The sequence below is a fragment of the Astatotilapia calliptera genome, chromosome 22, assembly GCF_964374335.1.
Source record: "Astatotilapia calliptera chromosome 22, fAstCal68.1, whole genome shotgun sequence".
NCBI classification, from domain to species: Eukaryota; Metazoa; Chordata; class Actinopteri; order Cichliformes; family Cichlidae; genus Astatotilapia; species Astatotilapia calliptera.
In genome coordinates, this window is record NC_137442.1 from 13,596,068 (window position 1) to 13,623,879 (window position 27,812).

Below are 27,812 nucleotides of genomic sequence, written 5' to 3' on the forward strand. Positions count from 1 at the left end.
TCTTCCATAGACTCTAATGTTAAAATGGCTCAGAAGGTTGGTTTGAAAATCAGAAGAGCATGGTGTCTTTACACTGTCACCACGTCCATATAATAAACTCCACAGGCATGAAAACTGAGAATTCAGTAGACTAGAAGCTGCTGTCGCTCACGGTGAAAGAATTTCGTCAATACGACTTGTACTTTTCATATGGGAACGATTTGTTTCGGCCTGACTTTTCTGTTCATTTTAAGCAGCAAAAGTGAGGCGCATGTCTGTGTCGTGTGTATGGAGCCATTGGGTGCGGTCACTATAGCAACCAGGCTCACACCTGCCTGCTTAACGAGCTCTGCCTGCCACTCTGCCAAGATTCATCTTAAACACTTCTCTTTCAACTGCTGCTGTGTCCAGAGTGTTACAGCCATCATTTTACCCTCAAAACGTCACCATCATTGTTCTCTTCCCAACACTGTGTCTTTCAAAGCTCAGACATTTAAACTTTTTAAACTGTGTGGATCAAAGTGGAGGGATAACATTTGAGTCATTCAGTGATTCAAAGAATATGACCTTTTAATATTCCTTCAGATGTTTTCTTTTTTGTTTTTAGTCTAAATTACTTTTCTCATTTCTTAGATTTTTCTCATTTACATTTAAAACATTTTCAGCTATTTTCCAACTTCTTCTGTGTGGTTTTCAGCTTTTAGCAGTTCAGCACTTTTTTTTTCCGGGTACAAATTTCTGTATTTTTCATCTCATTCAACATTTTTAACTTAAAATTCAGCAATTAATTCATTTCAGTGCATACATTCAGATTCAAGCATTCACACTGCAGTTTCTTCAGAAAATGCACTTTCTAGTTAGTGTGAATGCTTGAAAAGCATTCACAGTATTGTTCTTCTAATCTTTATTATTATATTTTATCTATTCCGTACGTTTTTTGAAAGCCTACTCCTTCAAAACCATTCAACTTAGAAAAACCATTCAAACATCGTTAGATTCCTATTATTTTGGACAACATTGCTTGTATTTTTCTCATTTTTAACATTTATATTTTTAATTTTATTCAACTTTATTCAACAAAAATTTCCCATGTATTTCAATGGGGAGACCCTTCAAATTCTCATTCAACTTACTCATTTTTAAACTCTTACTACTTCAACATACGTTCACATAGAGCCACCATTCAAACTTTAAAACGAAGACAAGACATTCAACTATTCAACTTGTATTTATCTTTTCAATATCTATTATACTTTTTCTTCAGTTCCAGTTTAAGTTTCATGATGTTTTTTCACCCGTTTCAGAGTTTATAATGGGTGTGTATGGGACGGAATGTTGGGGCTAGAGTGAGGCAGCTCAACTGCTAGAGTGAGAGGAGCAAAAAAATTAATCTTAAAATCTTTTTTAAAACTGCTGCTGTGTCCGCAGCGTTTGCTCTACAGGTATGATTTTACCCTCAAAACGTAGCCATGGCTGTCCTCTTTCATCCAATGTGTTTACTATTGTCCTAGGTGTTATGGTTCTTTCGTAAATGTCACCAATGCACAGCCTCCTCCCTCCAACTCTTCCATAGACTCTAATGTTAAAATGGCTCAGAAGGTTCGTTTGAAAATCAGAAGAGCATGGTGTCTTTCCACTGTCACCACGTCCATATAATAAACTCTACAGGCATGAAAACTGAGAATTCAGTAGACTAGAAGCTGCTGTCGCTCACGGTGAAAGAATTTTGTCAATACGACTTTTACTTTTCATTTGGGAACGATTTGTTTCGGCCTGACTTTTCTGTTCATTTTAAGCAGCAAAAGTGAGGCGCATGTCTGTGTACGTGTGTATGGAGCCATTGGGTGCGGTCACTATAGCAACCAGGCTCACACCTGCCTGCTTAACGAGCTCTGCCTGCCACTGTACCAAGATTCATCTTAAGCACTTCTCTTTCAACTGCTGCTGTGTCCACAGTGTTAAAGCCATCATTTTACCCTCAAATTGTCGCCATTATTGTTCTCTTTCCAACACCGTATCTTTCAAAGCTCAGGCATTTAAACTTTTTAAACTGTGTGGATCAAAGTGGAGGGATCACATTTGAGTCATTCAGTGATTCAAAGAATATGACCTTTTAATATTCATTCAGATGTTTTCTGACTCTAAATGTTCTTTTCTCATTTCTTAGGGTTTTCTAATTTACATTTAAAACATTTTCAGTTTTTTTCCAACTCCATCTTCTGTGTAACCTTCAGCTTTTAGCAGTTCAGCACCTTTGTTTTCAGGTTAAATTCGTTTTTTTTTTTTGTTTTTTTTTATCTCATTCAATATTTTTAACTCAAAATTCAGCAATTAATTCATTTCAGTGCATACATTCAGATTCAAGCATTCACACTGCAGTTTCTTCAGAAAATGCACTTTCTAGTTATATTTTATTATTATTATTATCTATTCCGTACGTTTTTTGAAAGCCTACTCCTTCAAAACCGTTCAACTTAGAAAAACCATTCAAACACCATTAGATTCCTATTCTTTTGGACAACATTGCTTCTATTTTTCATATTTTTAACATTTATATTTTTAATTTTATTCAACTTTATTCAACAAAAATTTATAATGTATTTCAATGGGGAGACCCTTCAAATCCTCATTCAACTTACTCATTTTTAAACTCTTACTACTTCCACATACATTGACATAGAGCCACCATTCAAACTTTAAAACGAAGACAAGACATTCAACTATTCAACTTGTATTTATCTTTTCAATATCTATTATACTTTTTCTTCAGTTCCAGTTTAAGTTTCATGATGTTTTTTCACCCGTTTCAGAGTTTATAATGGGTGTGTATGGGACGGAATGTTGGGGCTAGAGTGAGGCAGCTCAACTGCTAGAGTGAGAGGAGCAAAAAAATTAATCTTAAAATCTTTTTTAAAACTGCTGCTGTGTCCGCAGCGTTTGCTCTACAGGTATGATTTTACCCTCAAAACGTAGCCATGGCTGTCCTCTTTCATCCAATGTGTTTACTATTGTACTAGGTGTTGTGGTTCTTTCATAAATGTCACCAATGCACAGCCTCCTCCCTCCAACTCTTCCATAGACTCTAATGTTAAAATGGCTCAGAAGGTTCGTTTGAAAATCAGAAGAGCATGGTGTCTTTCCACTGTCACCACGTCCATATAATAAGCTTCACAGGCATGAAAACTGAGAATTAGGTAGACTAGACATTGCTGTCGCTCACGGTGAAAGAATTTTGTCAATACGACTTTTACTTTTCATTTGGGAGCGATTTGTTTCGGCCTGACTTTTCTGTTCATTTTAAGCAGCAAAAGTGAGGCGCATGTCTGTGTACGTGTGTATGGAGCCATTGGGTGCGGTCACTATAGCAACCAGGCTCACACCTGCCTGCTTAACGAGCTCTGCCTGCCACTGTACCAAGATTCATCTTAAGCACTTCTCTTTCAACTGCTGCTGTGTCCACAGTGTTACAGCCATCATTTTACGCTCAAAACGTCGCCATCGTTGTTCTTTTTCCAACATCTTGTCTTTCAAAGCTCAGAGATGTAAACTTTTTAAACTGTGTGGGTCCAAGTGGAGGGATCACATTTTAGTCATTCAGTGATTCAAAGAATATGACCTTTTAATATTTTTTCAGATGTTTTCTGACTCTAAATGTTCTTTTCTCATTTCTTAGGTTTTTCTAATTTACAATTAAAACATTTTCAGCTTTTTTCCAACTTCTTCTTCTGTGTAACCTTCAGCTTTTAGCAGTTCAGCACTGTTGTTTTCAGGTTAAATTCAGGTTGTTTCTTTTTTTTTTTTTTATCTCATTCAAAATTTTTAACTCAAAATTCAGCAATTAATTCATTTCAGTCCATACATTCAGATTCAAGCATTCACACTGCAGTTTCTTCAGAAAATGCACTTTCTAGTTGTGTGGATGCTTTAAGCATCCACACTATTGTTTTCCTGTTTCTCTTTATTGTGTGGATGCTTTAAGCATCCACACTATTGAGTTCCTGTTTCTCTTTATTAAGTGTGCCTATGCGAAGGCACACTTATTACTATTGCTCGGATTTATTATTATTATTATTATTATTATTCTTTTTCCGCCTGAAATTTTGGACCTTAACTCGCCCCACAGTTTTGAGACAAGGTTCACATATGATATATCATTGTGTGCGGCTGGAGCTGGAATGAGTTGCTATGACTTTTGGTGTTTATTACTTCTATAGTTTTTTAAATATGAATATTTTAATGCAAGTTTTTTCCCATTGAAATGAATGGAGAACAAGAAAACTTCATTTGTGGTGTGCTGGCTCACTCTAGTGGTATGTCGGGAGTAATGCGAGGCGGCCCGCTTGCCCTTCACAATAAGAGCATTATAGCGGATTATAATGGGGGACGCTTTTATTTTGTATAACTACCGGAAGTAGTTCCTGTGTACTGACGCTAGCTGGGTAGCTAGCGCCGCGTCGCTTAAAAAGCAGCCGGGCTTGTCTTAAACTTAAGAGGCTGACACTCGCTAAACCACCCGATCGCTCGCCAAGCGACTGTTTCACACTGGACTTATTTTTCGTTTATATGGGCCGATAATTCCTTTATTCTAGTGGTATGCCGGGAGTGGTGCGGCCTATTCGGATTAACGTAATGATGACACTATCAACGGCGCGTGTCAGTCCGCCCCTCCTCCAGTTTGCAATTGACCTTAGAAGACACCGTAGCGTATGCTGGACCCGCATGCATCTGTCCACCTCTCCTCCGTTTTGAAGTTGACATTTGAACGTCATTTTCTGAAGTATTCGGAACAACAGTGTAAGGTTTGACAAGGTAAGTGTATCTCTCTCTCTCCGGTTTAAAATTTAGCTTTGAAAGTGATTTTTTTAATGTGTCTGGGTGATTCTTTGTCATGGTCATGTTCGGCACATGCTAAAGCTAGTTAGCGGGTATTCAGCCGAGGTCTACAAAATGATGGTATCTACAAATGAGGTATCTACAAAATGATGGTGTGGTTAGCACTTGGATGTAACTTTATTCCAGAGGTATCGTTTGTAATTAAAACTTTTAAGAAGCGAAGTGATTTTTTTTTTTTGTATGTGTATCTTGGCGATCGCATTTCACGCCCTTTGTCTCGGTGGTGGCTAGCTAGCGGATATTGAGCATAGGTAAGCCTCTCCGGCTTGAAAATGACTTTGAAAGTGATTTTCTGTGTCTGGACGCTGATATCTACAAAATGATGGTGTGGTTAGCACTTGGATGTAACTTTATTCCAGAGGTATCGTTTGTAATTAAAACTTTTAAGTGGCGACTGTCGCCGCGTCCAAAACAATAGCTTCGTTGTAGCCGCGTTTCACACCTCTTTTTCTGTTTTTATAAGGCGTTAACTACAGCAGCCTTTAACACCTCAACTCTTGCTTCAGCCAAGGTAAGTGCCCCCCTTATATTTTCTATGTGTGTGTTCAGCTGATATCTAGAAAATTGGTGTGTTTAGCGCTGGATGCCATTTTATTCCAGAGCCGTTGTTTGTAATTAAAACAAAGAGACAAAGAGGAACTTTACTGTTTGGAAGGGAGTAAAGTTCCTCTTTGTCTCTCAGTGGGACATTTCAACCATACAGTACAAGGCTACATTTCAGCTTTACAAGCCAATCAGTTTGCTAATTGTTCTTGTGAGATTTGTTTGCAAAGTTTAAGGTGTTAAATAGGAGCTGTGACCATCTGGGTCTGCTTGCTGCTGGCACTTTGCCAGAGCCCCAGCAACAAGACCGCCTCCCAGCTACGAGACTGCCTGTAAGCCTTGCAAGGTACCCAATTTTCCAATTACTCTATAACAAAACTGTTGTGGGCAACAAGACTGTCTCCTAGGTGTGCAAGTCAATCACTTTGCCAAATGTTCTTGTAAGATTTGTTTGGAAAGTTTAAGGTGTTAAGTAGGAGCTGTGAACATCTGGGTTTGCTTGCTGCTGGCATTCTACCAGCGCCCCAGCAACAACACTGCCTCCCAGCTTTGCAAGGTAATTACTTTCCCAATTACTGTACACCAAAATGGAGTAGTTGTCGTGGTCAACAAATCTGCCTCCCAACTTTCAAGGTAATCACTTTCCCAATTACAATATACAAACTGTTATGGAACTTTACTTAACAAAGCCTTAAGACCGGGCAGTGACACTATCAATATGTCTATTTAAAGAAAAGAGAGATTTATTATTATTTTTTGGTTCTTGTAGTTATCTTGTGTATCAGAGGGTTAAAATAAAAAATTGCTGGTATACATCAGAATTTTTGATTCATTTACTGTTTGTCGATTTACTGCATTGTAAAGTCTTTTGGCTACCAATGCAGCTACCTGGTTATTATGCTTGACTTAAAATGAAAGCTGGGTCTGATCACATGCTTGAAATGCCAACAATTAATATTCTGTTTTTCTGCTGACATTCTACCAGATGCCGAGAAAAAATAAAAGATCCCAGGCACAAAAGAAGCGCTGGAAACCACTTGACCTGGTCGATCCTGCTGTCCCAATGCTCACTGGCCACAACCAAGATGAGGCAGTCAGTAGTTTTCCATCTGACCAGGTAAAGAAGATATAGTAGTGATCACAGACAGTTGAACAGTTTTCGAAACACGTTTGAGACAGTTAAGAACACCTACCCATACAGTTTAGGATTGTTTGTTATAATGTCACACAACTGGCATAACAGTGCATGGTATGCAGAGCATTTAAATGAAATGAATGTGTCAGGTCACTTAATGTCTTCTATAGGGATTTTCTTTTTTATTGCTCTGTAAGTTTAGTAACCACTACTGTTCAGTATCAAATATTCCATTCTGTTTCAAATCTGTTAGTAGGTTTTATAATTTTGACTAACTGTACATAACCTCTCATCAGATTTCAGACACACGTCCACTAGAAAAACGATCTGTTACCCAACTGGCATACCAGTTCATGCCATGCATTGCATTTTAGAGTGAAATTAATGTGTCAGGTCACTTAATGTCTTAACATTATATACTGTTTTTCCTGGGTTGGCAGACAGCACCAGCCAGGTTGTCCTTGGTAACGGAGAATAGACCCACCTCCTTATGTCCTCCAGGCAGCAAGGTAAATTTAAAAAAACGTCTTCCTCCATTAAGGATTTATAGTGGACAGTTACATTACCATTAAATGTTAAAGACATATGGTTACATGTTAGCATTATGAAAGCAAGAATTTTGTTGTATCCCCTTTGTTAGTTACGTAACCACTACTGTTCCATATTTTTGTTAAAGTTTCTAAAGTTACACTCACTTTCAAATCTCTTAGTAGTTATGATGCAAACAGCTGGGATTTTTTTTTATTGCTTTTGTATTTTTTATTGTAAGTTTAGTAATCACTACTGTTTCATGTTTTCTTTAAAGTATCCAGTGTTACACTCTGTTTCAACTCTGTTAGTAGGTTTTTATAATTTTGATTAACTGTATGTAACCCATTATCAGATTTCAGACACTCGTCCACCAGCAAAACGAGTCTGGGCAACTGATGATTTCCACACGGCATCAAATTCTCCACCTAAAAAGGTATGTCCACAAATGTCTATAACAAATTAGTATACATGCAATCTTTGCTGTATAATCACCGGGGTTGATATTAGGGCTGCCACAAACGATTATTTTGATAGTCGACTAGTCACCGATTATTTTTGCGATTAGTCGACTAATCAGATCATCATCCATTGGACGTAAAACTACAGCTTATTGCACCAGCAGCATCTGCTCTTACATAACTATCATTAGCTTACAGCTTTAAGTGTTTCAGGTCTCTGCTAACTAAAAATAAAGACAAGATGATAGTTTATTAAATTTTAATGAAATTTGCAGATTGTTTCGGTGAAGTTTAATAAACTCCTTGCTATCTAAAATATAACAGGACACCGGAGTAAATTCTCCAGCATCTCACACTTCTGATAATCAGCTGTCTGCTTGACGTTTATTCAGCTGTGTAAAAACTATAACTTTAATCTCAGCCAAACCGATTTACTCAGGAACAAATAAAATACTAAAAAAAAGCCAAACAATAACATTTTAAGTTATCTAAGTGACTCATATATATTTAACCTGAGTAGCGAAAGACGGCGGTGGGTTTGAAAACGATTTGCTGGGAGTCCGGTGTTCTCACTGCGCTAGTGAGCCTAGCCCCCGGCTCGCTAACGAGCTAGTGGGTAACAGACATCTCCGAAAACGTCGGAGCGCTTTTGAAAATATGTGGTGTCCTGATAAACTGAGCAGATATTTGAGGTTTACACAGCTACATTCGCGCCTGAAAATATGTTAAACGTTTATTTTGTGACCCAGAAAGAATAATAAGAGTAATATTAAAACTAACTAGCTGCCGCCATTGTTGGAAACTGCGCTGGGCCGCGCTATGAATTCTGGGACACAGCTCCTCCTTCTTCTTCTTCTTCTTCTTCTTCGGGGTTTAACGGCAGCTGACATCCTTGTACATGCAATGCTGCCATCTTCTGTTTCAGTCCGTTATTACACTCTTAAATCCTGCTACTTATTCCAGCTTCAAACGACGCGTCGACTATTAAATCAGTCGTCGACGATTTTGTTAGTCGACGTAATCGTGACTAGTCGACAAATCGTGGCAGCCCAGTTGATATTTAGTCTTTCACCTTAAGTATGCTTGCTAACTCGTACTAAATATACTAAAATGTTAGACTAAATATGTACTTTTTAAAAACATGTACAAATTTACTAAATTTGTAAATGTCTTTCTTCGGATTCCTAAAATGTAGACATCTCAACAGCTATTTCTGTCTATTTAGCTATATCACACACACACACACACACACACACACGTATGTGTATGTGTATATGTATATATATATGTATGTGTATATATATGTGTGTGTGTGTGTGTGTGTGTATGTGTTCAGAAAAAAGTTTATACCATTTAATACTTAAAGCTTCTCATAAATTGACATTCACAGTGAAAAGCAATGCAAATAAATACAAACATGGCTTTGTGACACTCATCTTTTATCAAGATGGATGTCACTGTATTCTGTTTCAATCACATTTAACCTCTAACTGAATTTTGTGTCATTTCTTTACAAAATGTAACACAACTATGAAACGTGTTTTTATGGCACATGTACAGAACCATCTGGTTTAATCTGAAATCAGTGAACGAATTACATCTAATTTAAGAGCATCTGAGATCCTCTTACGAATAATACGTAAACAGGATTTCCTTTCATATATTTATATTTAGGCTGCAATTTAGTTGATGTTTGAAGGCCCGCAGCAACCTAAAATAATGTGTTATACTGAAAGAAATTAACTGCTTTGAAAATATGAGGAGCAGAAGGTACAGATATGACCTTCGTTAAAAAAAACAGCACTCAAGCAAATTACAGATATCTGAAATATTTGTCATTTTTACTTTCCACCTCTGCTCTCTCTCACTCACTCTCACTGTTCCTGTCACTGTCTTTCTGCCTTTCTCTTTCTGGCATATCTCATGCTGTTTATCTTCAGATTATGCTATACTATGATTGACGAGTGATATAATTTGGATTAATTTGCCTGCACATTGCTTAATTATTTTAACATAATTAAAAATGGTAAATGGCCTGTATTTGTATAGCGCTTTACTTAGTCTCCAAGGCTCCCAAAGCGCTTTACACTATGTTCAGTCGTTGACACTTAAAAAAATAAAAACACATTTTTCTACATTATTGCAGCAACACTTAAATGTATTTTATTGCTCAACCTTGAAACACATATCATAAAATGTTTAACAATAATATGTGTCACCTTTGCATTTCTTGATCAGCCTTTCCATGACACAAATGAAGACCTACTGACGGAGGAGCTACAGAGCAACACAGTTCAGCCGTTTTGGAGTGTCAGTGCAACTCATTGTCAGAGTGATGAGAGGTACACAGAATTCTCTCGAAATAATCAGTGCACATGTAATGCCCTCACATTCCTGGCCTACCTTAATGAGGAATACCAGTTCAACATAGCCATGCTTGATAAGGTCCTTGAACAGGGAGATGCACTCTACTGTTGGATTAAAACAAATCTTCTGCAGGAGAAGCGTTATACACAGGATCATCTGACCATGGAGGACCTGCCCAAAGAACTTCATACTGACACAAATGTCTACAGTGTGAAAATGGATGACATAAGTTATGGATTTCTGGAAGCAGCAGAGAACAGTCCTCAAAGAACAGAGTGGTGGTTGCCTCTTGCTATTCGCCTTGAATGTCTGTCAACAGATGTGAACTTTGCTTTGCTCATGGTCTCACCTGAGTGCATTGCGGTTTTCCGTGACAAATCTGGGAGGTATGGATTATTTGATTCACACTCAAGAAGTGCAGCGGGTTTACGTCAGCCAAATGGAACAGCAGTCATGCTCACTTTCACTCATGTGAATGACCTGATCACCCACCTGCATAACCTTTTTCAAAATCAAGGCAAGCATGCACGATATGAGTTTGTGCCTGTTTCTTTCAAAACAGTCAGCACTCACACGGAACCCCCTGGACAGTCAACTCAGGTAACACCAGGAGCTACAGCTACATCATCAACACAAAATGATGAACCACAAATCACGAATCCCACTGTGCAAATGCCTGAACCAGAATCAGCCAAAACCCACATGACGATGTTAGACAATACTTTAAACTCACCAGATGACAAAATGGCTAAAACCCCCCGAACAGCAAGAAATGTGAGCAAATTAAATAAACGACAACGTAAGAAAGCTATTCGTCAAGCTCAGAGGGAGTATGTAAAAGCTAAAGACAAATCTTCAACTGAAGAAGTGGCAAAGAAGACAAACAAAAGAAGACACGAAAGAGAACGATATGCCTCCTGTCGTGAATTTCGAATGAAAAAATTACAGGCTATGAAAACTCAATATGCTGAAAACTATCATTACCGTAAACAAAGACTGTTATCAGCCAAAAAATATTACGCAAATCCTCATATTCAAGAAAAAGTAAAAGCCTGCCAGGTGAAGAGATACCAAAGTGATCGTCATTTTCAACAAAAAATGAGAGACTACATTATCAGAAGATATACTACGGATCCCGACTTTCAAATCAGACAGAAAAAATATGTGGTTCAGAAGTACAACACGGATACCAGCTTTAAAACCAGACAGAAGCAATATGTGGTTCAGAAGTACAACACGGATACCAGCTTTAAAACCAGACAGAAGCAATATCTGGTCCAAAGGTACAACACGGATACTGACTTTCAAACCAGACAGAAGCAATATCTGGTCCAAAGGTACAACACGGATACTGACTTTCAAACCAGACAGAAGCAATACATAAGAACAAAATATGCATCTGATCCAAACTACAGGCACAAACAGAAAAAATCAATTCATGCCAGGTATCACAATGACTCACAATTCAGACTGCACCATATACAGCGCTGTGCCCAGTACCAGAGACACAAAATGGCTACCACTGCATCTTTTGCCATTTATAAAAAGTTGTGTGCACAGAGAATAAAGAAGAAATACAGACGACTAGTAACACAGTTCCAGCAGGGTCCACAGTCTGAAGCACAACCCCAGCTTGTAGTGAACAGTGTGATGCAAGCAGCCACATTAGCTTTCCGTGAAGCCATTCAGTTAGGACCCACCCATGTCTGTACAGTGTGCCACAGAACTCTGTTTCCTAATCAAGTTAAACATTGCAAAAGATCAAAGTATGTTACTAATAGTAACATTGTTGCCACTTGCTTGACAGGAAAATTTGTCCATGTTTGTGACAGGGAATGCTCAGCTAATTGTACTTTCCCAAAACAAAGAATGGAAGAGTGGATTTGCTACAACTGTGACAACCACCTACAAAGAGGCAAGATGCCATCCGTCGCAGTAGCAAACAATTTAGCACTAGCAACCATTCCAATTGAACTGAGTCGATTAAATGTACTAGAACGACAACTGACTGCTAAAATTCTCCCGTTTGCAAAAATCATTGCATTACCAAAAGGACAGCAAAGAGCCGTACATGGGGCTGTTGTTTGTGTACCATCGGATGTGGAAACCACAGTAAACTGTCTTCCCAGACCTAACAGTGAAGCCCAGCTCCTGCAGGTACAGCTGAAGAGACACATCAGATTCAAAGGTTACCAACACTTCTACACTGTAAACATGAAGAACGTGTTAGCAGGATTATCAAAGCTAAAAGAGATGCATTCAGAATACAAAGATGTATCTATTGATGATGAAGCTACTTTTGCTGATCCCACAAGTAATCAGATAATCGAGACGGAACATGACACTGCTGATGCAGATATTCAAGATGCACTGCCCAGAAACTTTGACCAGCAAATTGTACCAGAAAGAAGAACCACTGAGGATACAACAGCTGGACTGCTTGAGCCATGTCATGATGTAAACCAACTAATGGAGCCTGAACAGTCAAATGAACAGCCCTTACAAGATATGGAGAAAGAAAAGGAAGAACTTCGACCTGGTCTTGTTCTAGACACCTGTATGCAACCACCAGATATAGCACAGGACATTTTATCATATGGTGAAGGAATATTTAGCATTGCACCCGCGCAAGGAAATAGACCTGTTGGCTTCTTCTCTGTTCCTAAACTTGAAGCCATGGCCTTTCCTGTCCAGTTCCCAACTGGACAGAACACATTAGATGAAGCCAGACAAGTGAAACTTTACCCAAGCATGTATTTTAATACACGGCTGTTCTCTGCAGACACACGGTTTGCAACTGACCAAAGCTACCTATTCTTTGCACAGTTTGTAACAGAAACACACATGGCTACAAACAGCATGTCCATCCAATTGCGCAAAGGAAAGGCAATCACCAAGGATGGGCGTAAAATTTCTAACAGAATGCTTCAAAATAAAGACGAAGTGGAGAAACTGATAAATAACAAAGACGCAACACGCTTCATGAAACCTCTGAGAGGTACTCCAGCCTATTGGGAGAAGGCACTGAAAGACCTACATGCTATGGTCAGACAGTTAGGAAAGCCAACTTTTTTCCTGACATTTTCAGCTGCTGAAATGAGATGGCCTGAGGTTGTTGAGGTCATAAAAACTCAACAAGGTGAACAGGTGGATTTTTCACAACTTGACTGGAACACAAAGTGTGAAATTCTCCGAAGCAACCCTGTGACTGTGATGCGATTGTTTGAAAAAAGAGTCGATGCACTAATGACAACACTGATCCTGTCCCCAGCACAGCCCATCGGTGAAGTAGAAGATTACTTTTATCGAGTGGAGTTTCAGGCCAGAGGTAGCCCTCATATCCATTTACTGGTTTGGGTCAAAGATGCACCTGAATTTGGAAGCGACCTTGAAGACCACGTGTACAAATTTATTGACAAGTACATAACATGTAAGATGCCTGACCAAAATGCCGATCCTGAACTTCACAAAATTGTGTCTGAGGTTCAAGTCCACAGCAGAAATCACTCCAGATCCTGTAAAAAAGGTAATGTGTCATGTAGGTTTGGCTTCCCCAAACTACCCGTAGATCAAACAATGATCACTTTCCCAAGCCCAGATGATGATGATGATCACAATGATAAGCAGCATAGCACAAGTAAGGAGAAAGGCACAAATGAAAAGCAAAAGAACAGACGAATGGCTCTCGCAAAAAAAATGAAAGAGGCCAAAGAAAAACTCCAGCCATTGAGAGATTTGCTCTGCGACCCAAATTCCTCGTTTGAAGACTTGTCTGAGCTGCTTCACAAATGCAAATTAACTTATGAACAATACTTGGATTGTGTCTTCAATTTAACCAATAGTCATGTCATCCTCTTAAAGCGTGAACCTAATGACTGCTGGGTGAATGCATACAATGCAGATCTGCTGAGGGCCTGGAATGCCAACATGGACATCCAATATGTCATTGATGACTACAGCTGCCTGATGTACATGATGTCTTATGTCTCTAAACCCGAATTTGAGATGACACAATTTCTTAATGGAGTCATCCAGGAAGTAAAAAAGTCCAGTGTCAATGAAAGAGATGAAATGAAACAGATAATGCAGGCATATGCTAAACACAGAGAAGTCAGTGCCCAAGAATCCGTGGCAAGGACATGCAGCCTGCCACTAAAAAAGTGTTCACGCAGTGTGGTCTTCATACAGACTGATGATGATGCCCTGAAAATGAGTCTCCCGATGAGCAGGTTGCAGAGCATGGCACCAGATGATGAAAATGTGTGGATGTCCGGATTGCCAGAAAAATATGCAAACAGACCCAGAACACCTGACTTTGAAAGAATGTGTTTGGGTGAATTTGCTTCAGAGTACAGGATTCTCTACGGCCGTCAAACAGAGTCCAAAAATGCCATCCGTCTTTTGAATAACATGGGTTATATTCAAAAAAGAACAAAAGGGAAACCTGCAATAATCAGATATCCTCGGTTCTCAGAAAAGAAACAACCAGAAAAGTTTTATAGCAGACTGCTAAAACTTTATTATCCACATCGATCAAATGATGACCTTAAAAACACAGAATACCCCACATCCGAGCAGTTCTACAAAAGTGGACGAAAACATGGTTATGCAGTACGGCCAATTGTTACCTTTAACAAAAAGCGATATGAAGGCCATGGCAAAACAATGGAAAGGGCACTGGAACAGATTGAACAACAAGGCCCACTTATCAATGCATGGAACACCTTTGCACCTGAGGTTGAAGTAGATCGTTTAGAGTGTGTGGCCCAACGACAATCCAGACATGACACTGGCGAAAATGAAATGGACATTGTTCCTGACTACCAAGTCAGTGGTAGCAGCAGTGGAACCATGCCAGCAATCATAGCACCAAAGCTGAGCCCAGACTTTGTCAGAAAAATGTACCAAAGTCTGAATGAAACCCAAGCATCCATATTCTACGCAGTGCGTGAGTGGTGTTTCAAACTTGTGTGGGGTCACTGTCCTGAGCAGTTCTTTTATTTTGTCTCTGGAGGAGCTGGCTGTGGAAAATCACATGTTATCAAGTGCATATATGAGGAGGCAACAAAGATTTTGCACCAACTCCCCAGATTCCGAGACCAAGCAGACATGTCCTACCCTGCAGTACTGCTGACTGCATTTACTGGCACTGCAGCTTTTAACATATCTGGGAAAACACTGCACTCTCTGCTAAAGCTGCCAAGATCTTTAAAACCGCCTTATCAGGGACTGGGGAATGCACTGGATGAAGTGAGAGCTTCACTTTCAAATGCAGAGATTCTGATCATTGATGAGATATCTATGGTTTCTAAAGACCTTTTTGCCTACATCCACTGGAGACTTCAGCAGATCAAAGGAAACAAGAAACCTTTTGGTGGGATGTCTATCCTTGCAGTAGGAGACTTTTACCAGCTGCCACCCCTTGGAAAAGCCAAACCACTCTGTGTGTATGAGGACAATGTCCTTGATCTCTGGAAAGACTATTTCCACATGGTCAACCTGACAGAAATCATGCGACAGAAAGATGATCATTCTTTTGCTGAAGTTCTGAACAGGATAAGAGTGAAGCAAAAAACAGATTCTCTTGAAGCCGATGACAAAGCCTTGCTCACACAGGCTATCCATGACATAAAAGACTGTCCATCTAATGTATTACACATTTATGCTACAAACAAAGAGGTCGACAAACACAATTCAGCAACTGTAACTGCTCTTCATTCTGATATCATAAATATTCAGGCAGAAGACTACAGAAAAGACCCACGAACGGGTGACATGGTCCTCCTGGCAGAAATGATGAAAGGCAACAAAGGAGATTTACCTGATAACATACAAGCTGCACCTGGAGTGCGTGTTATGATTATCAGAAATTTGGATGTTGAAGATGGGCTTGTTAATGGGACATTTGGAACAATCACGAACATTGTGACAGCCACACAGGATGGACCAAAAACTGTGAATCTCATTGGACTCACGCTGGACAATGAAAATTCTGGGCAAAAATTTCGCAGAAAAATACAAGGATCCTCAGACAATCTTGTGTATATTGAGAAATGTGAAGAATGCACAAGTAAAAAAGGAGTGGTTCGCAGGCAATTTCCAATGAAGTTGGCCTTTGCATGTACAGCTCACAAAGTACAAGGCATGACAATGGAATCAGCAGTAGTATGCTTGAAGCGTGTTTTTGAACCTGGAATGGCCTATGTTGCACTCAGCCGCACAACCTCACTTAAAGGACTGTACATCACAGACTTTGATGAAAAGAAAATCTATGCTGATCCTGCCATCACAGATGCACTCAAAAATATGAGACATGCATCATTTGAGAATGCAAGACCACTGTTGCAATTCTTAAAATCAGTAGATCCCACAGTCCCAACGTTGACAATTATCCATCATAATGCACAAGGTCTCCCAACTCACATGGAGGACATGAGATGCCACCATGAACTCAGCCTTGCTGATGTTTTATGTATAACAGAAACACACTTGTCTGGATCATCGGTTTCTCCCCGCTTCCAGCTGGAACAATACAACATGGCCACACGCAACAGACACGTCTCTTACACAAATCATACAGACATGGCAAAGGTAAATGGCGGTGGAGTTGCAATTTACTACAACACAATTCTTACAGCAGAGTCCCGAAAATACCTGCAAAATGTGACTGACCTTGAATTTGTTGTTGTCAAGGTTGAATCGCCAGTCACAGCTTTGATAGCAACTGTATACAGGCCACCAAATTACAGCCATGTGAGGTTTTTACCACAAATGCAATGTCTTTTGGACTCGTTGGAAATGATGAATCACCAACCAATTATTGTTTGTGGAGACTTCAATGAGGACCTTATGAGCAGAGGAAAAAAACCCATCCAAGAACTGTTGCAGTCAAGAGGATATGCACAACTGATTACTGCTGCAACTACCGAAAAACACACATTGATTGATCACATTTACATATCACAGCCATACGCCTGCCTCCAATCAGGTGTTCTGAATACATATCACAGTTATCATAACCCCATTTATTGTGTTATTCACTAACACAAAATGACTGCAAGGGTATGAGGGATATGGACTTGCCAAGTGTCACTCCCTATTGGCCTACTCTCGCCTAAAAGTCATACAGATGGACCTAAATATGGATATCAGCATCTACAACAAGAAGTACAGGTGAGTCCTCTTGTAACATTCTTTAATGTACTTCTATTGTTCTTGTGAGATTTGTTTGCAAAGTTTAAGGTGTTAAGTAGGAGCTGTGACCATCTGGGTCTGCTTGCTGCTGGCATTTTGCCAGAGCCCCAGCAACAAGACCGCCTCCCAGCTACGAGACTGCCTGTAAGCCTTGCAAGGTACCCAATTTTCCAATTACTCTATAACAAAACTGTTGTGGGCAACAAGACTGTCTCCTAGGTGTGCAAGCCAATCACTTTGCCAAATGTTCTTGTAAGATTTGTTTGGAAAGTTTAAGGTGTTAAGTAGGAGCTGTGAACATCTGGGTTTGCTTGCTGCTGGCATTCTACCAGCGCCCCAGCAACAACACTGCCTCCCAGCTTTGCAAGGTAATTACTTTCTCAATTACTGTACACCAAAATGGAGTAGTTGTCGTGGTCAACAAATCTGCCTCCCAACTTTCAAGGTAATCACTTTCCCAATTACAATATACAAACTGTTATGGAACTTTACTTAACAAAGCCTTAAGACCGGGCAGTGACACTATCAATATGTCTATTTAAAGAAAAGAGAGATTTATTATTATTTTTTGGTTCTTGTAGTTATCTTGTGTATCAGAGGGTTAAAATAAAAAATTGCTGGTATACATCAGAATTTTTGATTCATTTACTGTTTGTCGATTTACTGCATTGTAAAGTCTTTTGGCTACCAATGCAGCTACCTGGTTATTATGCTTGACTTAAAATGAAAGCTGGGTCTGATCACATGCTTGAAATGCCAACAATCAATATTCTGTTTTTCTGCTGACATTCTACCAGATGCCGAGAAAAAATAAAAGATCCCAGGCACAAAAGAAGCGCTGGAAACCACTTGACCTGGTCGATCCTGCTGTCCCAATGCTCACTGGCCACAACCAAGATGAGGCAGTCAGTAGTTTTCCATCTGACCAGGTAAAGAAGATATAGTAGTGATCACAGACAGTTGAACAGTTTTCGAAACACGTTTGAGACAGTTAAGAACACCTACCCATACAGTTTAGGATTGTTTGTTATAATGTCACACAACTGGCATAACAGTGCATGGTATGCAGAGCATTTAAATGAAATGAATGTGTCAGGTCACTTAATGTCTTCTATACCCTTTTAGCAGATAGCACCAGCAAGGTTATCCTTGGAAACACAGGATAGACCCACCTCCTTATGTTCCCCAGGTATCAAGGTAAATATCAAAAAATATTCCTCTATTAAGAATTTACAACAGACAATTACATGTTATAGACATATTCATGGTTACATCTCAGCATTATGCAAACAGCAGGGATTTTCTTTTTTATTGCTCTGTAAGTTTAGTAACCACTACTGTTCAGTATCAAATATTCCATTCTGTTTCAAATCTGTTAGTAGGTTTTATAATTTTGACTAACTGTACATAACCTCTCATCAGATTTCAGACACACGTCCACTAGAAAAACGATCTGTTACCCAACTGGCATACCAGTTCATGCCATGCATTGCATTTTAGAGTGAAATTAATGTGTCAGGTCACTTAATGTCTTAACATTATATACTGTTTTTCCTGGGTTGGCAGACAGCACCAGCCAGGTTGTCCTTGGTAACGGAGAATAGACCCACCTCCTTATGTCCTCCAGGCAGCAAGGTAAATTTAAAAAAAACGTCTTCCTCCATTAAGGATTTATAGTGGACAGTTACATTACCATTAAATGTTAAAGACATATGGTTACATGTTAGCATTATGAAAGCAAGAATTTTGTTGTATCCCCTTTGTTCTTTAATGTACTTCTATTTTATTAATTCCTATACACTCTGAACCGAATTTGTTGAAAAATAAAGTCAATCATGTTCTCTTATACGCAGACACAACAGAACACCAGCCTCTACGTGGTGCGAAGCCTACTGCAACAAAAACGTGATCTTCATGTCTTTGCGACTGAGCACGCTCTACCAGCAACACTGACAGCTCACCAGTGGGAGCTCATAGATAAGACTGCTGATGTGCTGTCATCCATTGAAGAGCTGACTAGAAACGTGAACAGAAAGACTGCAACTGCACCTGATGGGATCCCTGCCATAACAGGTCATTTGTATTTTTTTTGTTTCTTTCTTTATATTGTAACATTTGGTATTGATAGTGTTTGAAACAAACTATAATCTCATCCATTCATTAAGTCATCCATTCATTCATAACTCCTCAGATGTGTTCTGTCCAGTGAAGGCAGTGGAGAAGCTCTACACTGATGTTGAAACTGTGCCACTCTTCTAGAAACCAGCTACAAGGATGGGCAGGTATAGTGAAATTAAAATGCACCTTTTGTTCAACAGGTTTATATACAGTCAAGTGATCAAAAGACACCAGTATTAAACCCATTTAAGCCAACTATACGCTTTGATTGGAACTATATACAGGCCACCAAATTACAGCCACGTGTGGTTTTACCTCACATGGCAACTTACTTAATCAAAAGACACCAGTATTAAACAAATTTCTCTCTTTTACTTCCTTTTTAATTTAGTTTTGGGTAATTTAGTTCTAAAGTTACATTTATTTTTGCAAATATTTATTAGATCATCATGACTTGCCAGTTCGCTAACTGAAACCTGCGCTTTGTGATGTCTCTTGTTTTGTTTTAAATTGTGTTTTGCTTTTATCTGTTTTCTAGCTGTTTTTGCAAAGTCAGCCAACCTCTTGCTTCCAAATGACCCTTATCCAGAAGTATCCGTGAATGCCTCATGAGAAGAAACTAAAGTGGAGACCTACCTCTCAGAGAAAAACGCACACATAAGAAAAGCGACCTACTTCAGTACTGGAAAGAACATCCTAATCTGTCTCCCTCTATGGCTGCTGTTGCGATCCCAGTGTGCCCCCTGTAGCTCTGTGGACAGTTTTTGATTTGTTTGCATCTCACCCCAACCGGTCGCGGCAGATGGCTGCCCCTCCCTGAGCCTGGTTCTGCCGGAGGTTTCTTCCTGTCAAAAGGGAGTTTTTCCTTCCCACTGTCGCCAAAGTGCTTGCTCATAGGGGGTCATATGATTGTTGGGTTTATCTATATACATTAATGCTTGTATGCTTTTCATTTATACTTTTCCTTACTCTTCGGTTCATAATATAAAGTTACTTGAATGGTTTCCTTTTTCCTTATTTTATATTGCTTTGCTGTTTACCACAATCTAAATATCATGTTTAAATGGAATACATTATTGTAAATGGTATTTGTACAAAATATAGTTTGAATACAATAAGATACCTTTATTAGTCCCACAAGGGGAAATTTCATAATTTGCATAATTTTCCCTTTTCACATTAAAATACCTTTGAAATACAAATTGAATACCGCTTAATGGGCTCTTTTTTTTCTACCAAGAAAACTTACTTTGGTTTACAATCTGTTAAACTGTTCACTTTAAACGACTCAAAACTGTAAAATCTAAATTGTAACTTCTCTTGAACACCTCAGACTTAAACATAATTTATTTTATATCGATTAACTTCTTTTGTAATGGTGTAACTGGAGCATCTTTCTCTCATCTCTGTATGCTGCACTGCATATAGCAGAGATCACAATACAGCTTACTTTTCTTTAACTTGAAAATCAGCTGTATTCAATTTCCCTCCCTCTTGTGGTATAAATAGCAAACTATGCTCATGTTGCATATTGCTCCCCCCTATTGTTATAAATGGCAACCTGCACTTATTGCACCACATTAAAAGCAAACTACACTCATTGGCAGTAGCATAGGCACACTTAAAATTTCTTCAGAAATTTTCGCTTTCTAGTTGTGTGGATGCTTTAAGCATCCACACTATTGAGTTCCTGTTTCTCTTTATTCTTTATTGTGTGGATGCTTTAAGCATCCACACTATTGAGTTCCTGTTTCTCTTTATTCTTTATTCTACTTTATTATTCCAGTTGCTTCCGTACACTTTTTGGCACTTAACTACTTCCACAATTTTCAGCCGATTTTCACCGTTCAAATTTTAAACTATTCTGCTATTTCTGCTAATGATCGCTATGACTTTTGCTATTTTTTGCTATTATACTTTTTAAAATATTCCACTTTTTTCCTTTAATTTGTCCCATTGAAATGAATGGGAAACTTCCAAAATTCTGCTAAATTTTGCTTGTTTTTGAAACTTAACTACTTCCTCATACTTTCACCTAGAACAACCATTCAAACTTTAAAATGTTCACAAATTATTGGGCTATTCATGTATGATTCAGCTTTTTCAAATCTTTTACCATTTTACTTTTATGCCTCTTAAAGTTTTGAGTTGCACAATTGTGATTTTTCACAAAATACATGCGTTGTTATGGTTGCTATGCTCTTGGCTTCCAGTGTGTCACTGAAGGTTTTGCAATTTTCACTTCATGTCCGAACAACTTCTTGCTACTTGCTCAATTTTCACTCAACTTCCACAAATTATACATCAAAACGTAGGTATTTTTGCTGGCTTTCAGAAAATGTCACCATCATTGTTGTGGGATTTATAGAATTTTGGCAAATCTCCTCAGACTAACACAAGGTCAGAAAACTCTCCATATAAAGTCAATGGAGAGTTTGTTCAAAATCACCGCTGCATTTCTGTAATGAGAGGCATATTCGAATCGTCATATCTCCTTAACGAAGCAAAGTTAAGACATGAGGCTTGTCCCGGTATATCTTCAGACACTCGTGACGCTCACAATTCAAGAATTTCTTTCTCACCTATTACCGTTCTGAAATGAGTTGGACTTGTTTGAGGGTAGGAAATTTGTCCTTCGCTCAGATTTCTTCAGATTTCAAACTGTGGAAATGAACCACTTTTTTCTCTCGTCATAACTTTTTGTTGGATTTCCACAGAGACCTGAAAATTTCCATGATTGTTCACCAAAGCCTGCTGTCTCTTACGGTGAAAGAATGATATCGATACTCCAAATAGATTTCGAGTTAGAAAGCGTTGTTTGAGGGCAAGTCAAGGCAGTTTTTGCTTCGCTCTACTCAGTTATGGTGCATTACAAGTCAAATATCTTTAATAATTCATATTTTAATGATAAATTGTTAACACTGGAAGATTCCCCCATCTCTTCTGAACAAAACGGTGTAAGAATGACCGCTCTAGCCCCTACGGTTAGGAAATTATGGTCATTTGTTTGAGGGGAGTCCTCACTATGAGAAATAGGCTGCAATAATCCTGTGCCTCTCTGTCCCGCGTGTGTAAAACGATGCACCTGTTTTGGCGGGAAAACGTAAACAGCCACTCTGATTGGTGGATTTAAATTCGGCAGCTCTCTCCCTCTGTGTCTGTGTGTGTGTGTGTGTGTGTGTGTGTGTGTGTGTGTGTGTGTTTAGTGGGAGAGAGAGGACCCTGCCCTTATTTGACAGCATGTCATTGTAGGATTTAAATTGAACATAGTTAGACTGGTTGACTGGATTAGAGCCTGTGTTTGTGTGTCCCTCTGTGCATTTGTGCATTCGGTACTTGTGCTAAATACAGTATTTCTGCTAAATCATACTATTTCTGCTTTTCATAGGATTTATGCCTAATATAGTATTTCTGCTAAATTATAGTATTTCTGCTATTTTATAGGATTTGTGCCTAACATAGTATTTCTGCTAAATTATAGTATTTCTGCTTTTTATAGGATTTGTGCCTAACATAGTATTTCTGCTAAATTATAGTATTTCTGCTTTTTATAGGATTTGTGCTTAATATAGTATTTCTGCTAAATTATAGTTTTTCTTCTTTTTATAATATTTGTGCTAAAACATAGTATTTCTACTAAATGTAGTATTTATGCTTAATAATAGTATTTCTATATATTTCTGCCAGGTCCCCAGGCAGCCAATCCTCTGTGAGGACTGAGACATTCAAATTTTCAAATCAGGGCCTGCACAGTTTCCCAGCCAATCAAATAAGTGTCCTGAGGCATTCAAATTTGCATATTGGGGCCTTCGTGGCTTCTAAGCCAGCCAATCATATCTGAGGGCTGAGGAATTCAAATCCACAAATCAGGGCCTGCACGGCTTCCCAGCCAGCCAATCACATATGTGGTCTCAGGCATTCAAATTTGCATATTGGGGAATTCGTGGCTTCTAAGTCAACAAGTCATCCATGTCATATATCTCTAAAAATTCATATTTTAATATTAAATTGTCAACACTTGAAGATTCCCCCATCTCTTCTGAACAAAACGGTGTAAGAATGACCGTTCTAGCCCCTACGGTTAGGAAATTACGGTCATTTGTTTGAGGGGAGTCGTCACTATGAGAAATAGACTGCAAAAATCCTGTGTCTCTCTGTGCTGCTGCGTGTGTAAACAGATGCACCTGTTTTGGTGGGGAAAAGTGCACAGCCTCTCTGATTGGTGGATTCAAATTCACCAGCTCCCAGGCTGACCTAGAAACTTACTTCTCTCTCCCTGTGTGTGTGTGTGTGTGTGTGTGTGTGTGTGTGTGTGTGTGTGTGTGTGTGTGTTTGTGTGTGACAGAGAGAGAGAGAGAGAGAAAGCCTTTTAATGGGATGATCCCATTGTAAGATTCAAATTCAATATATTTAGACTGGTTGACTGAATTGGATCTTGTGTGTGTGTCTCTCTGTGCATGTGTGTTTCCTCATGTGTACATATTTGTGATTGTGTGGCTGTAATAATTTTTTTTGCAGATTTTTGTCATTTAACAAGTATATTTGAGGGACCCTCAGCATGTTCAGCATTTTTTCAGCTGTCCATTTTGCTTTTCCAATTTTTCTGTTTAACTTATTACTATTGTGCTAAATCATAGCATTTCTGCTATTTTATAAGATTTGTGCTTAATATACTATTTCTGCTTTTCATAGTATTTGTGCTTAATATAGTATTTCTGCTAAATTTAGTATTTCTGATTAATTATAGTTTTTCTACTAAATCATAGTACAGTATTTCTGCTTTTTATGGGATTTGTGCTAAAACAAAGTATTTCTACTAAATGTAGTATTTGTGCTTAATCATGCCATTTCTGCTTTTTATAGGATTTGTGCTTAATATAGTATTTCTGCTAAATTATAGTATTTCTGCCAAATTATAATATTTGTGCTAAAACATAGTCTCAATTTAAAATTACAATATTCATAGTTCATCACAGTGTCTCTGGTAAATCACAATATTTCTGCTCTGTTGTACTATTTTTCTAAATCATAGTGTTTCTGTAATGTTTAAGTATTTTTGGCTAAATATATTCTTTCTGTTATCTTATACTATTTCTCCTAAATTCTTGTATTTTTGAGAAGTTATCATGTTTCTGGTAAGTTACAATATTTCTGCTAAATTCTGCTATGCTATTGTATTTCTGCCAAGTATTATGTTTCCTCTAAGATATTGCAGTTCTGCTAAGTTATTCCATTTTAGCAAAGTTCTTTTGCTTCTGCAAAGTTTTTACAATTTCTGCAACTTTTCAGCTTTTTCAGCTAGTTTTTGCAGACAGCTTCAGCTTTAAGCATCCACACTGCATTTTCGCAGGAAATGCAAATTTTTCTAGTTCTACTTTATTATTCCAGTTGCTTCCGTACACTTTTTGGCACTTAACTACTTCCACAATTTTCAGCCGATTTTCACCGTTCAAATTTTAAACTATTCTGCTATTTCTGCTAATGATCGCTATGACTTTTGCTATTTTTTGCTATTATACTTTTTAAAATATTCCACTTTTTTCCTTTAATTTGTCCCATTGAAATGAATGGGAAACTTCCAAAATTCTGCTAAATTTTGCTTGTTTTTGAAACTTAACTACTTCCTCATACTTTCACCTAGAACAACCATTCAAACTTTAAAATGTTCACAAATTATTGGGCTATTCATGTATGATTCAGCTTTTTCAAATCTTTTACCATTTTACTTTTATGCCTCTTAAAGTTTTGAGTTGCACAATTGTGATTTTTCACAAAATACATGCGTTGTTATGGTTGCTATGCTCTTGGCTTCCAGTGTGTCACTGAAGGTTTTGCAATTTTCACTTCATGTCCGAACAACTTCTTGCTACTTGCTCAATTTTCACTCAACTTCCACAAATTATACATCAAAACGTAGGTATTTTTGCTGGCTTTCAGAAAATGTCACCATCATTGTTGTGGGATTTATAGAATTTTGGCAAATCTCCTCAGACTAACACAAGGTCAGAAAACTCTCCATATAAAGTCAATGGAGAGTTTGTTCAAAATCACCGCTGCATTTCTGTAATGAGAGGCATATTCGAATCGTCATATCTCCTTAACGAAGCAAAGTTAAGACATGAGGCTTGTCCCGGTATATCTTCAGACACTCGTGACGCTCACAATTCAAGAATTTCTTTCTCACCTATTACCGTTCTGAAATGAGTTGGACTTGTTTGAGGGTAGGAAATTTGTCCTTCGCTCAGATTTCTTCAGATTTCAAACTGTGGAAATGAACCACTTTTTTCTCTCGTCATAACTTTTTGTTGGATTTCCACAGAGACCTGAAAATTTCCATGATTGTTCACCAAAGCCTGCTGTCTCTTACGGTGAAAGAATGATATCGATACTCCAAATAGATTTCGAGTTAGAAAGCGTTGTTTGAGGGCAAGTCAAGGCAGTTTTTGCTTCGCTCTACTCAGTTATGGTGCATTACAAGTCAAATATCTTTAATAATTCATATTTTAATGATAAATTGTTAACACTGGAAGATTCCCCCATCTCTTCTGAACAAAACGGTGTAAGAATGACCGCTCTAGCCCCTACGGTTAGGAAATTATGGTCATTTGTTTGAGGGGAGTCCTCACTATGAGAAATAGGCTGCAATAATCCTGTGCCTCTCTGTCCCGCGTGTGTAAAACGATGCACCTGTTTTGGCGGGAAAACGTAAACAGCCACTCTGATTGGTGGATTTAAATTCGGCAGCTCTCTCCCTCTGTGTCTGTGTGTGTGTGTGTGTGTGTGTGTGTGTGTGTGTGTTTAGTGGGAGAGAGAGGACCCTGCCCTTATTTGACAGCATGTCATTGTAGGATTTAAATTGAACATAGTTAGACTGGTTGACTGGATTAGAGCCTGTGTTTGTGTGTCCCTCTGTGCATTTGTGCATTCGGTACTTGTGCTAAATACAGTATTTCTGCTAAATCATACTATTTCTGCTTTTCATAGGATTTATGCCTAATATAGTATTTCTGCTAAATTATAGTATTTCTGCTATTTTATAGGATTTGTGCCTAACATAGTATTTCTGCTAAATTATAGTATTTCTGCTTTTTATAGGATTTGTGCCTAACATAGTATTTCTGCTAAATTATAGTATTTCTGCTTTTTATAGGATTTGTGCTTAATATAGTATTTCTGCTAAATTATAGTTTTTCTTCTTTTTATAATATTTGTGCTAAAACATAGTATTTCTACTAAATGTAGTATTTATGCTTAATAATAGTATTTCTATATATTTCTGCCAGGTCCCCAGGCAGCCAATCCTCTGTGAGGACTGAGACATTCAAATTTTCAAATCAGGGCCTGCACAGTTTCCCAGCCAATCAAATAAGTGTCCTGAGGCATTCAAATTTGCATATTGGGGCCTTCGTGGCTTCTAAGCCAGCCAATCATATCTGAGGGCTGAGGAATTCAAATCCACAAATCAGGGCCTGCACGGCTTCCCAGCCAGCCAATCACATATGTGGTCTCAGGCATTCAAATTTGCATATTGGGGAATTCGTGGCTTCTAAGTCAACAAGTCATCCATGTCATATATCTCTAAAAATTCATATTTTAATATTAAATTGTCAACACTTGAAGATTCCCCCATCTCTTCTGAACAAAACGGTGTAAGAATGACCGTTCTAGCCCCTACGGTTAGGAAATTACGGTCATTTGTTTGAGGGGAGTCGTCACTATGAGAAATAGACTGCAAAAATCCTGTGTCTCTCTGTGCTGCTGCGTGTGTAAACAGATGCACCTGTTTTGGTGGGGAAAAGTGCACAGCCTCTCTGATTGGTGGATTCAAATTCACCAGCTCCCAGGCTGACCTAGAAACTTACTTCTCTCTCCCTGTGTGTGTGTGTGTGTGTGTGTGTGTGTGTGTGTGTGTGTGTGTGTGTGTGTGTTTGTGTGTGACAGAGAGAGAGAGAGAGAGAAAGCCTTTTAATGGGATGATCCCATTGTAAGATTCAAATTCAATATATTTAGACTGGTTGACTGAATTGGATCTTGTGTGTGTGTCTCTCTGTGCATGTGTGTTTCCTCATGTGTACATATTTGTGATTGTGTGGCTGTAATAATTTTTTTTGCAGATTTTTGTCATTTAACAAGTATATTTGAGGGACCCTCAGCATGTTCAGCATTTTTTCAGCTGTCCATTTTGCTTTTCCAATTTTTCTGTTTAACTTATTACTATTGTGCTAAATCATAGCATTTCTGCTATTTTATAAGATTTGTGCTTAATATACTATTTCTGCTTTTCATAGTATTTGTGCTTAATATAGTATTTCTGCTAAATTTAGTATTTCTGATTAATTATAGTTTTTCTACTAAATCATAGTACAGTATTTCTGCTTTTTATGGGATTTGTGCTAAAACAAAGTATTTCTACTAAATGTAGTATTTGTGCTTAATCATGCCATTTCTGCTTTTTATAGGATTTGTGCTTAATATAGTATTTCTGCTAAATTATAGTATTTCTGCCAAATTATAATATTTGTGCTAAAACATAGTCTCAATTTAAAATTACAATATTCATAGTTCATCACAGTGTCTCTGGTAAATCACAATAT

General features: G+C 38.3%; 1 protein-coding gene across 26 annotated transcripts; it reads left to right on the forward strand.

Moving 5' to 3' along the window:
• The first annotated feature begins 5,798 nt into the window (after positions 1–5,798).
• On the forward strand, positions 5,799–20,425 carry LOC113024182 (uncharacterized). 26 transcript variants are annotated; one of them, XR_013904419.1, is made up of 10 exons: positions 5,799–6,532; positions 6,991–7,059; positions 7,434–7,514; positions 9,778–9,881; positions 17,898–18,029; positions 18,226–18,297; positions 18,667–18,735; positions 18,954–19,173; positions 19,292–19,382; positions 19,757–20,425. XR_013904419.1 is itself a non-coding variant. In XM_080295743.1 (9 exons), the coding sequence occupies exons 1-8, from the start codon at positions 17,036–17,038 to the stop codon at positions 19,357–19,359; spliced, it is 834 nt and encodes a 277-aa protein (XP_080151869.1). In that variant the 5' UTR covers positions 17,033–17,035; the 3' UTR covers positions 19,360–19,382; positions 19,757–20,425. The 26 variants fall into 26 exon arrangements, 12 of the variants coding, with proteins under 12 accessions (XP_080151875.1, XP_080151874.1, XP_080151873.1 ...); XR_013904420.1 differs by having other exon boundaries at positions 19,307–19,382; XM_080295743.1 differs by lacking the exons at positions 5,799–6,532; positions 6,991–7,059; positions 7,434–7,514; positions 9,778–9,881 and adding exons at positions 17,033–17,079; positions 17,204–17,258; positions 17,372–17,545.
• The last annotated feature ends 7,387 nt before the right edge of the window (positions 20,426–27,812 follow it).